The sequence below is a fragment of the Trichechus manatus genome, unplaced genomic scaffold (assembly GCF_000243295.1).
Source record: "Trichechus manatus latirostris isolate Lorelei unplaced genomic scaffold, TriManLat1.0 scaffold00088, whole genome shotgun sequence".
Taxonomy (NCBI): Eukaryota; Metazoa; Chordata; class Mammalia; order Sirenia; family Trichechidae; genus Trichechus; species Trichechus manatus.
In genome coordinates, this window is record NW_004444024.1 from 7,667,336 (window position 1) to 7,682,913 (window position 15,578).

The 15,578-nt window shown below is 41.9% G+C and overlaps 1 protein-coding gene across 4 annotated transcripts in view; it reads right to left on the bottom strand.

Annotated features, from left to right (window-relative positions):
- Window positions 1-266: 266 nt before the first annotated feature.
- Window positions 267-15,578, bottom strand: part of INTS4 (integrator complex subunit 4) — a 109,391-nt gene continuing 94,079 nt past the window's right edge. For 2 of the 4 annotated variants that reach the window (XM_023736591.1, XM_023736592.1), the window contains 5 exons: window positions 8,967-9,026; window positions 7,032-7,191; window positions 6,668-6,811; window positions 3,640-3,760; window positions 325-671 (listed from right to left, as the gene is read on the bottom strand). In XM_023736591.1, coding sequence (XP_023592359.1) covers window positions 493-671; window positions 3,640-3,760; window positions 6,668-6,811; window positions 7,032-7,191; window positions 8,967-9,026 — 664 coding nt within the window. In that variant the 3' untranslated portion in view covers window positions 325-492. The other 2 variants (XM_004381997.1, XM_023736593.1) reach the window with 2 other exon arrangements.

Below are 15,578 nucleotides of genomic sequence, written 5' to 3' on the forward strand. Positions count from 1 at the left end.
CTCTCAGCAAGATAAGAGATGTCTAAGGTCACTCAGGAACTCCTGATGGTGAAAAAGTACAGCTGTTAAAGCTGCCTTGGAGTTGGCCCTGGCAAACAGACTATCTCTTTAAGAAACAAGATTATGGCTCAAATAACCAGTTCTTTGGAGGTGGCTGAAAAATCCAATCTTTGTGTCTCACACCTGAGGAATGTAAACATGTGGTATAAATGCTGACCCGATAGCCACACAAATTTACTTTAAGGACTAGGAACTGAAACAACTTCGTGTTTTTTCAGTTTTATTGTTTAAAAAAAAAAAAAAAGTAGACTTGAAGATTTTTGTTTTTTTAATGAAAATAATTTACTCTGTGTTTTACACCAGATGAGACGGTAAGGGTCACGTGTTCCTTATGCCTGTACGCCATTTCCAGGTGAGGTGCTCCAGGCTTCTGGCTCATTCTGACTCTGAAGAACGGCCTTCTCGGCCATGGCTGTAAAGGCTGCCTGTGACTCAGCGCCTTGCAGGCTTGGGCATTATGTAAACTTTGACAGGCTTGCTGAAGGGGATGGTGCCCTCGATGCTGGTTTCCACCTGTGGTGACACCTCACCACCCTCAATCCAAGGGGATTTTGGAATGCGTGCATTGGAGTTGTAGGCCAGCAGCAGCCTCACTTCCACCTGGCATGGTTCTAGAAAAAAGACAAAAGAAATCCTCTATGACTAGGCAGCTGCTAAGAACTGGGATGAAATATCAAGTAAGAGCAACATCAAAGATGGATGCAGTAGGGTTTCAAGAATGTTTCTTCATCTGTCCACATCCCTCCCTTCACCCTCACCAAACAAAAACACTTTTCCAGCCTGAATCCTGTGAGGCTGATCCTGAGCCTTCAGATGTGATGCTTCTCTGCCACCTCCTTCTCTGGCTTCTGTGGGTTCCCTGCAGCTCAGAGCCACAGGGGCTAAGATAATCAGAGAGCGAGCTAAAAACTCTTCATCCACAGAGCCCTTTCAACTTCAAGACAGAGGGTCACAAGGGGCATACGGCTGATTTTTGTGCCCAGACAGCTGTGCACTTCCTGTGCAGTTAACCTCAAGCCTTAGGGCTGCGTGCACCACAGACTCAGCCTTCTTAGTGGAGGAGAAGCCTTCAGTTAGGAAATGGTTCTGCCAAAAACTTCTCACTAATGGACAGGAATACGTTTTAGGGACCTAATATCACGTCAGAAAACCTTTTGTTATTTCATTACAATACTGAACTAGTGTCTCCATGTGATAGGCCCTAGGAGAGAAAACAGACTCTCCTCAAGTTGCTGACCTTTTGGTTGAGGATAAACAGACAGTTGCAATGGAGTGCAGTAAATGCTCTAATTGAGTCTGTAAGAAGTGCTGTGGGGGCAAAGGCAGGAACCCAGGAAGGCTCTGGAGGAGAACACCTGCTCTGTGCCAAGCATGCAACCACATGAGCTCTCATCCTGCTGTGCCGTGAAAGACAGACGTCACAATCTCCAAACAAGTCCTGTGACTCAGGTTCTAGTGACTGCCCAGACTCACACCAGTGACTCAAATGCTAGAGCAAGAATTTCAGCCCAGTTCATAAGCTGAAGCCATTAATCTTTCTATTAACCACGTGGCTTCTATAAAGAAGAAGTGGGGGGAGTGGGATTTCAGAAGGACAAGTACAAAAGCCAGGCACTGTGTGCTTGGGATGTCCTTCTTAAAGATGAGCCCAAGGCTGAGGAGATCAGAGAGCAGGAATAGGGCTGGATGGATCTAAATTACCAAGGGGAGAGGTCTCAGGACTTCTCAATGCCTCCCTAACTTCTTCCAGGTCACGTCCAGACTTTGCCCTAGGGATCAGAGCAGAAACTGGATTGCTGTCCTCCAGGGAGGGCAAGGCTCACTGGCAGCCAATCCCAGAGCAACCTAGCCAATCCCAGAGCTCAGTGAGAGATCTGAGCGCCAGCCTCAGCAGCATCATTCACCAGCCATGTGTATCTGTAATGAAACCAGAACCAGTACCAGGTTCCAGATGAATCTCCCACTCAGGGTGGAGTCAGGGCAGCCACCAGGATCAGCTTTCCCACCACACTCTCCTCTTCTGTCCCAGACAGCTGTTGCCAATCCCCAGCCACCACCACAGTTCTTGCCCTGGCTCTCACAGCACTTTCAAGGAGCCAAACCCTGATAAGGGCAGAGGGAACTGATGTAGGACTTCACACCACCTGGTCATTTTGCCTTCCCTTATTGGCATGTGGTGAGAAGGCCAATTCAAGCCACTGCCATAGGAGGAAGGGGGAGGGGAGAGAAAGCAAGAAGGAGGGGCTGGTGGGAGAAAGAGACAAAAGATCATCTGGGACAAATTGTGCAACCTATTCATCATGACTAGAAGACTGTATCTCCTATGAGTTATATGTTCTTATTCCCATTTTACAGATAAGGAAAATGAGACAGAGAGACAAAATAACTTTCTCAAGCTCACTCAGCAAGGGAGGGGGAATTTGAAACCTGGTCTATGTGACTCAAAGCTTTCTATATGCCAGCATCCAGCCTCCAAGAGAAGAGGCCCATGGCCAAGAGCTGCTGAGGGACTGGAGGAGCTCCCTTCCAATACCAAGCACCATCTCTTGGATTAGGAGAGAGAAGATGCCACTAGAATGAGAATACATTTCACTCCAGTGTCCCCAGGCCAGCAGGGAGCATGGCATAGTGAAAAAACAAGGGATTTGGAAGATGGGAGACCTGCATGCCAGCCTCAGTGCCACCACTGATCAGCTCTGTGAGCCTCCATATGTGCATCTGTACAATGAAGAAGAGAATACTGATTCTCACCACAAAGTTGGTCTAAGGATTAGATTAAATACTCCATCACTGAGTGGGGAGGGCGAGGCATGAACAGATCATCTGACTCTGCATGACCGTGCAAACCAGCTTGTGTGGGAGGGAAGGGCAGTAAGAGGAATGAACTGAACTGTTCATACACAAAGAGAGATTTTAAAGTTTCAGTAAGAAATACAAAACAGTTGTTTCCAGACACAGTAATCCTCACAACTGCCTGTAGACCGAGATTGTCATTTTCATTTTCAAGGTGAGGAAACAGACTCAGAGAGGGACAGTGACTTGTCCAAGGTAACACAGCAAGTCAATGGCAGAGTCAGGACAAGAAAATAATCTCCTGGTGTCTTGCCCAGGGCTCTTTCCATAAGACTCCACTCTGTTTTATCTCCCATATAGCTTCTTTTTTAAAATGAACTTATTATACTTGTTAATCACCCATTTTTCTGCCATTTTCTTTCATAACACTGTTCATCTTTTTTTAAATAACTTTCTTGTTAAATAATTAACATTCAATAAACTGCACATATTTAAAGATACAATTTGATAGGTTTTAACATATGTATGCCCTCATGAAATCACCACCACAATTCTCCTGTATAACTTCTTACAGAACCTTGTTCCTCATGCAATCAAAGCAGTGTAGCAAATTAGTCCAAATGTACCCAGTTAAGGAGCTTACAAGCTCCTTAAGAAATCAAGTTCAATCCTCGGCAGACTTGGCTCAACCATGTACTTTTCGAACTGCAGAAAATCAAATGCCTAAGGTTGAGTATGATTCCCAGGAGCACATTTTCCTGCCTACCCTGGCCGACTGCCTCCTACCTGTCCAGGCAGTGTGGGAGAGGTACACCTGAGTGATGAGCCGATGCCGTCCTGGCCCAGGATTCCGGAAGTCTGCCGGCTTGGGGTGGATCATCTGAGCCTGGCCATCTGGATATAAGACCTAAGAGGTGAGAGAAATGAGAAAAAGAGGGAGGAAGAGCCCTGAGCTTTGAATAAAATTGCTGGTGACATTTGTTGTGAACACAAAAACAGGAGGAAAACAAAGATGACACTAGCCTTCATAAAAGACTGTTCCTTGAGGGGAGGGCAACACTGTAGACATCTCTACATCCCCTGCCCCAGGACAAAGCAGTGTTTGTTAAATGTTCCCTGAGTCATGGTGAATGAGTGATAAAAGTAAAGTGTCTCCAGTAAGTACAAACACAGGTAAGAACGCTAATTCTGACTGTGAAAAGCCACCTCAAGCACCGCCATCAGGATGCCTCCCCTCCTCCCCTGGCTCTGAATGATACCTTGGCCCAGTGTCCATCACCAACCACCATGCAGTAAGAGTTATTTCATCCATGTATTCTCTTCACCAGATTACAAGCATCTAGGAAGATGTTTATCTGTCTCTTGCTACAGAGACAGTGCTCAATGAAGAGTCTGCTAAAATCATCGCCAGTTCTCCAGATCTCAAACTGCTAGGGAGTTCTTTCCTCAGCATGCCAGGGGGACTCACACCTGTGTAGAGGGCCTTTTATACTGCACAGTGTACAAATGAACCAAGTGAACAAATGAAGCTTATTCTAAAACCAGACATGGAATATATATATGCTGATAAGGGCAGAGTCAGGGAACCACACAGAAATTTTTCAACTTTGAAACTCTGGGAGGCATGTCTCAGCCCACCTGCCTCATAATCTTCTTTCATTCCTCCTCAGATCTTAGGGCCTCACCTTAATTCTACCCTTATTCTTTAAAGCTGCTACTCCCTACTCTAATCTCCAGGCTCTATGCTCCTGCCAGAGCAGAAAGATGCAGGTGTCCCAGCTTCCTGATCCCTACTATCTTGAAAGACAAGTACCCTGGTGCTTCATTAAAAAGAGAGAGAGACAGTAAAGAGCATGGAAATGAAAATGAAAAAGGAAGCAGAATCTCCCAGAGTTCTTCGCAAAACTGCTCTTGGTGAAAAGCCTTGACTCCTCTCTGAAATGGTTGTTGGAAGCCTTCCTTCTTTCCTCAGTACTCCTGAGAATGGAGCTTACAAAGCCTGTGGCCAACTTAGGTCAGGGGAAGAATATGGCCAGTATGAATTATATTCTGAATTTCAGAACAACTAAAAAATGGGCCTTCCCTTATCATCAGATTAATACAGTAACCTGAATTCTAACAAAAGTGTTATTAAATGGAGTTCCTGGAGGGTCTACTTTAAAGAATGGATATACATTATTTTAATGAAGAATGCAATCTGCACGTAATCTCTTAGTCTTGTTTACTACCTTATCCCTAGCACCTAAAACAGTGGCGAGAACACAGGACATATTCAGGGAGTGGTGGCTGGACTAGACTACACTTTCTAACCACAGAGCTATCCCACAATGGGGCAGTGAATTTCCCATATTCCCTTCCTTACAGGTATCCAAATTTGGCCATGCATGTACTTGAGGTACTCTGGAGGGGATTTTTCAGATAGAGTTGAGCAAATGACCCTTAAATAATCTGCCGGCAATCTCATTTATTCTCTGTTGGTCAATGAACTCTCCAGGAACAATGGGAAACTGTGGTTCTCAATTCTGGCTGCACATTAGAATCACCTATGAGCTCTTAAAAATAGTGACACCCCTGGGCCCCATTCTCAGGATTCTGATTTCACTGGTGTAGGCATCACCTGTGCATCAGTAGTTTTTAATGCTTTCCAGGTAATTTTAAAGCGCAGCTAGGGTGGCAACCCAATAATGTAAAGAAAAATTTGCAGGACACCTTCACAGCTACCTCAGAATTAGTTTTCTGTAGGTCTCACGATTTCTAATTCCTGAGGGAAGGCTAGAGGCTATTGCCTCTACTGTGACCATAGCAAAAATTTGCCATCTTCAGGGTCTGATTCATCCTTGCCTCCCCAGGAAGTCTTCCTTGAATGCTCTAGACTATTTTTCTGTCCTCCGATTGTATTTGTTGCCAGTGCTTGCATCCCTGCATTTACTCACACCCCTTCTGCCTAGAACACCACTTTTCTCCTTTTCTTTTGCTCTCATTCATCCCTTCAGACCCCATTCACAGCCCAGCATATCCACAAAGCTTTTCTTTTTCTCAGCCCCCATTCCACTCTCCAAATTGAGTACCTCTCCTTCGTACTCTTAACTTACCTGTGCATGCCTCATTACTGCACCTCTCAATGCTTTATAATTGCCTGTTCATCTGTCTGTCTCTCAGTGACACTGTGAACATCCAAAGGGCAGGAACTGTAATGTATTTACCTTGGTAACCTCAGCATTTAGCACAGTACAATAGAGTAAACATGACTGCATGGATGGATGAAAGGACAGATGGAAGGAAGAATGAATGAATGGATAGTACTCTTTTGGGGCTTACTGGCAGACTGAATTGATTAGGCATCTCTCATATGTCTATAATGTATCTATCTAACTTGGGAAAAAATATTTCCCAGTGATTGCTATTTCCCATTCATAAATTTTGTGTACCAGCTGGCCCACACAGCCTGAAAAGAACTTGATTATTACAGTTTGCTCACAGTCCTGAAAAGACCAAGTCTTAACCTTGCATTATGAAAACAGGAAGGACCCTATCATTTAACAAACCCTTACTGAGGGCCATCATCTCAATAAAATGTCAATTATATTCCTATTTGTCAGTTGTAGAATCTGGGACTCATAGTTTAAAGTAACTTGCTCCAGACCACACTCAACAGGTGAGCTGGGATTCAAACCCAGGCCCTTTTCCAGAGAAGTTCATCTCTTCTCCCTCTCCAGTTTCTGTCCCTCAGATAGACATTATAGGGGTGTTAAAATTAAATGCTTCAATACAAGGTCAGCTCTAGAAGCTCCATGGGGACCTAAACCTTACAGACCTGGATCTTCACAGTGCTCTGAGGATCCTGCACATGTTCCAGGGTTGCATCAACATCCAGGGCCACCACCAACCCAGATGTAAATCGCAAAGGGTTGTCTGACTCTCCCGCTGGCTCAATGATGGTGGCTGAGGCTTTGTGGATCTGTAAAAAAGAAGAAATATGATGATTCTAAAGTCAGGTCATCCTTGGGCAACAAAACATGATCCTTGCCCTACTATGTCCTTATCTAATGGGCTGGCATGTGGGAGCCAGTCGCAGGAAGGGCCCTTGCCCAGGTGCTGCACTAGTTCAAAGATGACCATCAAGTTGAGCTGCTTTGATTGTCTAGACAGATTTGGCTGGAAGCAGCATCGATCCTGACCTGCTCTGGAAGGGGGAGGTGCAGGAAGGTACTCTGCCGTAGCATCGTCTGTAGAATTTTGACCACTTCTGCAGGTTTGGATGTCATGAGTCGGGGCATAAGGTCAAGAAGTTTGTCCACAAAGCTATCCTGTAGGTGGGGCAAGTCAGCAATGAAACACCTGGAAGAACAAATGGAAAAAACTGACTATGCATTCATTCATCAAAGGCTAAGCCCCAAATGTCTGCCAAGCTGTGAGGTAGGAAAAGTGATGAACTGGGAGGAGCTCATGGTTCATGATTGAGACAGACATGTACCTAGATAATTACACCTTGCTGGCATGATCATAAGAGCCGCCATTTACTGAATACCCATTATGTACCAGGCATACTCTTAAGTATTTTATATTATCTTATTTAATCCTTCCAGCAACCTTGTGTACTGTTAGAATTGTTTTCATATTATGGATTTAATTAATTAATCAAACAAATATATATTTAGCACCTACCAAGTGCCAAGAACTATTCTAGGCACTGAGGACATAACAGTGGGCAAAAGAAAGAAAAATGCCTGTCTTCGTGGAGCTTACATTCAAGCGATAGAAACACTGAGATTCAGAGACAACTGATGTTGCACTGAGGCCCAGAGAAGTCAAGTAACTTATTCTCAGCTTTGACTGATTCCACAGTGCTTCTGTCTTATACAGGGGACAGTCAAAAAATATTTCACTGAGGAGGTGATATTTGTACAGGGACTCAGGGGCTAAATTAAGAAAGAATATGCATGCAGTTCTAATTAACAACAAATGAGAAACTTTGGCACTTCAGAGCTGCCACCTTTCCAAAAAAAAGAATCCTCACCTAACTGTACAAAAACAGACTTTCTTACATTAAAGAACCTAAAACCAAAAGTAAGGCATGAACTAAGTCCAGATTCTAAACCAGTATCTTAAAGAACCAACCTATAGTGGACCATTTGTTAGAGAGCAGCACCTGCTGGTGAAGGGTGGTATTGCAGCCCAGCCTTATTGGATGCTATGGGTGGTACAAAATGGTCAACGCCCTTGGCAGCTAACCAAAACGCTGGCCGTTCAGGTCTACCCAGAGTCACCTTAGAAGAAGTCCTGGATATCTACTTCCAAAAAATCAGCCACTGAAAACTCTACAGAGCACAGTTCTACTCTGACACATATGGGTTCGCCGTGAGTCAGAGTTAACTTTGTGGCAACTGGTTTACTAGTTATCACTACCCAAATGAAAACAGAATGGTAAGTGTAGAGTCATATAAACCTCAGGTTTGGTAAAGTTCACGGGAGTAGAACAAGGGGTGAAAGAAATGAAATATCAGACTTAATCAAGTGCTTTACAATCCTATCAGTGTCCTCTTCCCAATACATTACCAGCACACCACAGCTCTGGTTACCACCTTGACCCTCACTTCTTCACTAAGCCTCCATTCATCTACTCTCTATCTGTTTTCATTTATTTGCTTCATAGAGAACTCTGAGAAGACATTATCTCTGCTATAAAGTAAACATTATGTACAGCATTACGGAACAATTCTTTGTAGATTATGGAGAAATACGCAAGTTTAAGAACAATGGTGAGACGAACAGACAAGTAGTGATTTTCCTCCAAAAGGAACTGAGAGTTTATGAGTTTTCCCACAGAATACTTGTCTTTTTTTATGGCCCAGCTGAGTGCTGAGTCCAAATGATTCCTGATGTTTTTATTATTCTGTTGTACATATAGGTAAGAAGCTCTACCTTTACAGAAGTTTATACACTATTAAAGAAAATGCCCAAGTTAGGACACACTGCCACAACATGATCACTTGGCTGCATGGGTGAAACAAGGAATTCTAGTTTCTAGTCACTCTTGTTCCCCTGTATGTGTTATGTCCCTGCATAACTAAGATTTGATAAGCCGGAAGAGTGATGAAAGATGGAATGCTTACCTCTGAAAAAAGTCCACTTCCTGTAAAAATTTTTCACACATTCCAAATAAGGGGTCAACTCTGTAGAAAAGAAATGCGAAATAATAATAATGCATAATTTGCTTATGAAACCTAGAAATTGAGAATTCAGGAAGACCAAAAGCCCAGAAACATGACCAATATAACAGGGGAACAAGCATATTTATACCATAAAAATTATCTCTAAGAGAAATAAAGGACTGTTAGTGGATGTGGAGGAAAATGTATGTCCAGGATCCCAAGGCCTGATTAAAAACACTGCAGTGCCCATTAGGCTCAACAAACATTCAGAATCAAAGACTATCACAGCCCACACCTGGGACCAGATTTACTAAGGATACAGGACAAGCCACACAGCTTGCAGGCAGTGCAGTGTCATGCTCCTCTTCTGTGGGAGTCCTTGCAGCAGTCCATTCAGCAATCCACATGGCTGTCTGGTAGCTATCTTCTTTAATCCCACAAATGACAGCTCAGGTGCAAAGAGACAAGATCCACATCAGGCAGGTGTGGGGACCATCCTAGCTTAGAAGCCTCATGCCCCATAGGTGCCATTATCTCTTGTAACAACTTTATAGAATGGCTTCCAGGGTCCCCACAAGGGATATGCCAGGTACAAGAATCACTGCACTCGAGGAAGCCCAAAGCTACGGTGTCTGTCTGCATCAGGTAATTATAATTCATTTACAGTTCCTCCAGATGCAATTTAGATTAGTTCAGGGATCACTTTACCATAGCAGTGTTGCCTAGTAACATAGCTGACATACTACCTTCATCAGGTTTCCAGGAAACAGACCTAGAAAGTTAACCAAAGGTCAATTCTCATGTAGAAGGAAAAAAGGTTTTGTTTCTTCTTTGCCCACAGATACACAGTATGCTCCTTCCTCTATCTTGGCTTCTTTGGCCTCACAATACTTGGAATATTTAACTTCAGTGAACAGTCTATACCTAAATAATCCAGGTAACATGCTAAACTATTGTAATTTACTAAGCACATACAGATTTTCCTTTTGATCTTTGTACATTTTCTATTTCTTTTATGTAATTTCTGCATGAGTTTACTTCCATTAATGTATTATTCACTGGCAGAATAAAGTTCTAATTAAGAAAAAAAATACTCGTTCTTTATTAAAAACATGTAAACAAATGGTTTCAAGGTTCTTAATAGCCTGGTTTAGTCTTTCTGTTAACATGTAAGCTCCATGATAGTAGAGACTGTACTGCTCATCTGTCAATGCTCAGTACCTGGAATACTTCCTGGCACAAGCAAGCTATTCAATAAATACTTGTTGAATGCATAAATAAATGGGAACAGCAAAGGGAAACCTACTCTGGATTAAGCAACATTCATTTGAATTCTTTTCCTAAAAAAAAGGGAGCATTTGAAACTTTCTTAACTCTCTGATAAACTAGCAGAAGTGGAAATGAAATTTGATAGTGAGGTTAATACACAAAAGACCAGTAGTGATGGAACGGCTGGAGGGGAGACCACCAACCAAACAGGACCTCAAAGGAAAGCAATTTGGCCAAACTGCCATTTTCTGGACTGTTTACCCAGAACCAGCTTCCAAGCAGTAAAATACCAAAAGATTTGGGAACTCTACCCAAACCCCACACAGAGTAGGTAGCCTCCCTTACATGCCATATGAAGTGGGGCTCTATCACTAAAAACCCCCATTTTCCCTTCGTGTGATGCAGAAGAAGGGCAGGGACAGAGTGAAGCCCACTAGGGAAATCAAACATTGACCTACAACTGCTGGGGAAGCCTACACCAACTACCAATTTAGTCTAGACTTTCAATTATAAGTATGCAAAAACAACAGAAAACTACTAGGTGTTATAAGGATAATCAGGAGCTGAGAAGAAGACCAAGCAGACCTCAGTAAGATAAAAGGCAAGAAAGCACAGAAAACTTTAAAAAAATTCTAATCAGTAACCTCAGTGAGATTTAAGAAGAGATCTGAAAAGATACTGCATGATAAAGCAAAAGCAACTGCTACTAAAAAAGGTGCACACTTGGAAAAAAAATAATGAAATTAAACTCAATAGAGTGGATGAGTAGTAGAATGAACCATGATGAAACAATGAATGATGAATACTGAAATGGTAAACTAAAAGAGCACATGGAAGAGGAATTTACTCAGAATATAGAGTGGAAAAACAAATGGAAATTGAGAGAAAAGATAAAGATAAAATAGATTCAGGAAATCCAATATTCACATATTGAAAGTTCCAGTATGAGAGACTGGAGTGGATGGAAGAAGTGACAATCAAAGGAATAATGAAGAAAAAAAAGTCCTGAGCTAAAAACAGAGTTCAGACTTCAAAGTCCCACTGAAGGTCAGCAAGAATATTGAAAGAAAACACATACCTAGACATATCCTGGTGAAATTTCTGAATTCTAAAAAGAAAAAGAAAATTTTATACCCTTGAGCCAGAAAAAATAAGCTACCTACAAAGGAAAGACAACAGGACTGACAATGGACATCTTGACTGCAATATTTATTATACAATAAAAGACAGCATAGCAATATTTACAGAGTTCTGAAAGAATTCCATTTATGTATGAGAGCAAAAGAAAGACAGTTTCAGACAAGCAAGGTCTCAGTGCATATACTACCTACATACTTGTTCTAAAAACCAATGAATAGAGAATGTGTTCCAGTCAAATAGAAATGAATTAGAGTAAGAAATTTTAAAAGGGCTACTATGGTACAAAAACAAAAGTAGTGGGCAAATCCCAGCTAAATAATTTTGATAATGTAGTTATAAAGATTTTTGTGCATATGTTAATAAAGAATTCTCAAATAAGAGGCATATTATAAAAACATAATAAACTGAAACTAAAATTTCAAATTATTTAAACATTATGAGATGATCAAATAAATAAAGTACATTAAAACTTGATCTTGGAGCTAGAGAGGTAATCATAGATTCTATTTAATTTTTTATGCAGAGTGATAAATACAAATTCAATATTTTTTTTAAAAAATATAAGGGTATTAATACTATTAACTAATATTAGCTAACATTTATCAAATGTTTACTATGAATCAGCCAGTCAGTATTTTATGCACTTTACATATATTCAATAATTCTTATAATAATCTTATGAGGCAGAAGTAGGTATGATTAGCATCCCAGTTTAACTTATGGGGAACAAACTGAGGCACGGAAGTATTCAGTAAATCGTCTAAGGTCGCAAAGTCTGCAAATGGTGGGGTCAAGATTTGAACCACAGCATTGTGGCACTACAGCCCTCTTAACCACTGTGCTCTACTACTGTCTCTCACTTGTATAGGTTAGAATCAGGGTACAGAACTTTCAAACCCCTGGAAGAAAAAACAAGCAAAGAAAAAAAATGATCCAGCAAAAATTAGGAAAGGAAAAAGGAAGCAGGGATGCATGCAAATGAAAAATACAAAATAATACAGCATGAGTAAGACCAAATATATTAGTATCTTTATATAATGACATGGAAAGATGAGCCTATTATACTCTTGAGTGAAAAGAACAGGAAGCAGAACAACAAAGTATACTATGATTCCATTTATGTTAATACACACACTTATAATCTACACATGCTTATATAGACTTGGGAAAAGTCTGGACTGATATACATGAAACGTTGACACTGTCTTAGGAGTGGATTACAAGAACTCTTCATTTAACTCTTTACTATTTTAATTTTCTACAACAACCATGATTGGCACAAAGTAGGCATTAAACATTTGCTAAATAAACGTTTGGATACTGCTAAGATTAAATCATAAGCTGATTTATCAGGTGATAATTAAGATAAAGGAAACCCGAAGCGGGGCAAAGATGGCAGAGTAGTCAGACACTTCTGGTAGTCCCTCTTACAACAAAGACCCGAAAAAACAAGTGAATCAATTACATATGACAATCTAGCTGCCCTGAATGTCAAAGGAAAAGCTGAGGAATTAGAATGAGTGGCAGGGGGAGGGAGAGACAGCTCAGAAGCAGCGAGGAGTTGCCAGACCTGACCCAGCAGGAGCCAGCGCCCTGTGGGCCGGATCAGCTGGCGTGCTCAGTAAAGCGAGCAGTGGCATTCGGGATGCATTTTCCATGTCAGGTGAGGCCGAGCACCAGAGAGTCTGCTCAGGCCTCCAGAGCCAGTGAAAAGTGGCGCTCAATTGGCAAAAGATAAGTACGTGTGCTTAACCTACTGTGCAGATCAAAAAACACCCCGTTTGGGAAGAACTTCTCTTCCGTTCACCTGCTCCCTCCCTGTTCTGTACGAGTCCTGGGCAGGCTTCAGTGACTGCTGCTAACCCTGGGCCGAAGAAGGACCCATCACGAGTCCTGAGCCATTCTCCTGCCTTGGAGAGGGAATAAATGAACAAATAGGAAAAAATAATCTGCCAGCTCCCCTAAGCCGGGAACTCAAGGCAGACACAGATCCTTTGCCTACACACAGGCATAAGGGGTCCATGGATTTTGAATGCCTTTCACCCCTGCATAGACCTGTGTGGGCCCACTTCAAAAGCATAGGCCCTCATTAGCACAGTACAACAGGGTATATACCTGAAGTTCTTACTTCAACAGTTTCAGCTATATGGTGGAGTGATAGGTTCGTAACATTTGACACTGCTCTGCCCATTAAGCAGGATCCTCACCTACCCACATCAGAAGCCTGAGGACTGGCATGGCTCCACCCACGCCACCTAGCCATGCATGACATGGGTGCAAGAATAAGTGGTGTCCCCCAGTCCTTACAACCAACAGCACCAGGTGCCCACAGTCTGGCTGCAAAACCCACCCCCTTATGCACTCTAGGGGACAGGGACATGCTTTCTTTCCAGACACTCAGGGGCAGCCGTCAGCCCCCTGCCTTGCTCAGCGCATGACCCCCTACTGCAGCCAGATACCTGTGGCTACTCCAATCACCCCTGCCTGCTAGTACTGTAGGTGAGAGCCTGTACCACACAACTCGGTGACTGACTATCTGGACACCTGAGCTGAATCCATACAAGAAGAGTAAACGGACTCCTGGGCTCACATACCCAGCAACAGATCTAACCACCTGGTGACAGGACGTTAGAGCTTCAAGCAGCCTATTTGGGCATATCAAAACAAAACAAAACAAGAAGCTAGGACACAGTAAGAAAACATAAATAAATTTAATAACTTATTGATGGCTTGGAGACAACAGTCAATATCAAATAACATAAAGAGATAGACCATGATGGCTTCAGCAAGCTCCGAAAACAAAGAATCAAGAAATCTTCTGGAGGAAGAGAACTTCTTGGAATTACCGGAGGTAGAATATAAAAGATTAATATACAGAACTCTCCAAGAGATCAGGAAGGAGATTAGGCACAATGCATAAAAAGCCAAGGAAAATACAGACAAAGCAATAGAGGAAGTTAAGAAGATTATAGAAGACCACAAGGACAAATTTAACAGGCTGCAACAATCCACAGAGAGATAGGAAACAGAAATACAGCAGATTAACAACAAAATTTCAGAATTAGACAATTCAATAGAAAGTCATAGGCACAAAAATGAGGCAATGGAAGTCAAAATTAGTGAGACTGAAGATAAAGCAAATAACACCAACTAATTTGAGGAAAAAGCACATAAAAGAATTTTAAACAATGAAGAAACCATAAGAATTATGTGGTCCTCTATCAAGAGGAATAACCTACAAGTGACTGGAGTATGATGTATGAGAATAGGGAGGGATAACAGAAAATACAGACAGAATTGTTGAAGATTTGTTGGCAGAAAACTTACCTGATATCGTGAAAAATGAGAAGATATCTATCCAAGATGCTCATTAAACCCCACACAAGGTAGACCCCAAAAGAAAGTCACCAAGACATATTATAATCAAACTTGCCAAAACCAAAAATAAAGACATAATTTTAACAGTGGCTAGGGATAAACGAAAACTCATCTACAAAGGAAAGTCAGTAAGACTAAGCTAGGACAACTCAGCAGAAACCATGCAGGCAGGAAGGCAATGGGACGACAAATATAAAGCCTTTGAAGGAAAAAAACTGCCAGTCAAGAATTATATATCCAGCAACTGTCTCTCAAATATGATGGTGAAACTGGGGCATTTCCAGATAAGCAGAAGTTTAGGAAATTTGCAAAAACCAAACCAAAATTACAAGAAATACTAAAGGGAGTCCTCTGGTTAGAAAATCAAAAACATCAGATAACAACCCAAGACTAGAACATAGGACAGAGCAACCAGGTATCAACCCAGATAGGGAAGTCACAAAAATAAATCAAGGAGTTCCAACAAAATGGCACTCTAGGCAGAAGCACCACGCCGACCCTCCACAGCAAAGATCCGAAAAACTAAGCCAAACAGAGAATACAACAATTCTGAAACCCTAAAACATCAAATGAAGAGATAAAGAACTCAGCCAAGCTCGAGGACTATCCAAAACCAAAAGAAATACAACAGGGAATCAGAGCAGTCAATCGATGGATGACAACAACATCAAAACAATGAAAGAGGGAATAAACGGCGTAGGTATAGAACCTTCTAATGGAGAGGAAGGCAAGACGATACCAAGTAATGGTAGACTGCTTCAAACTTAGAAAGATAAGGGTAAAATT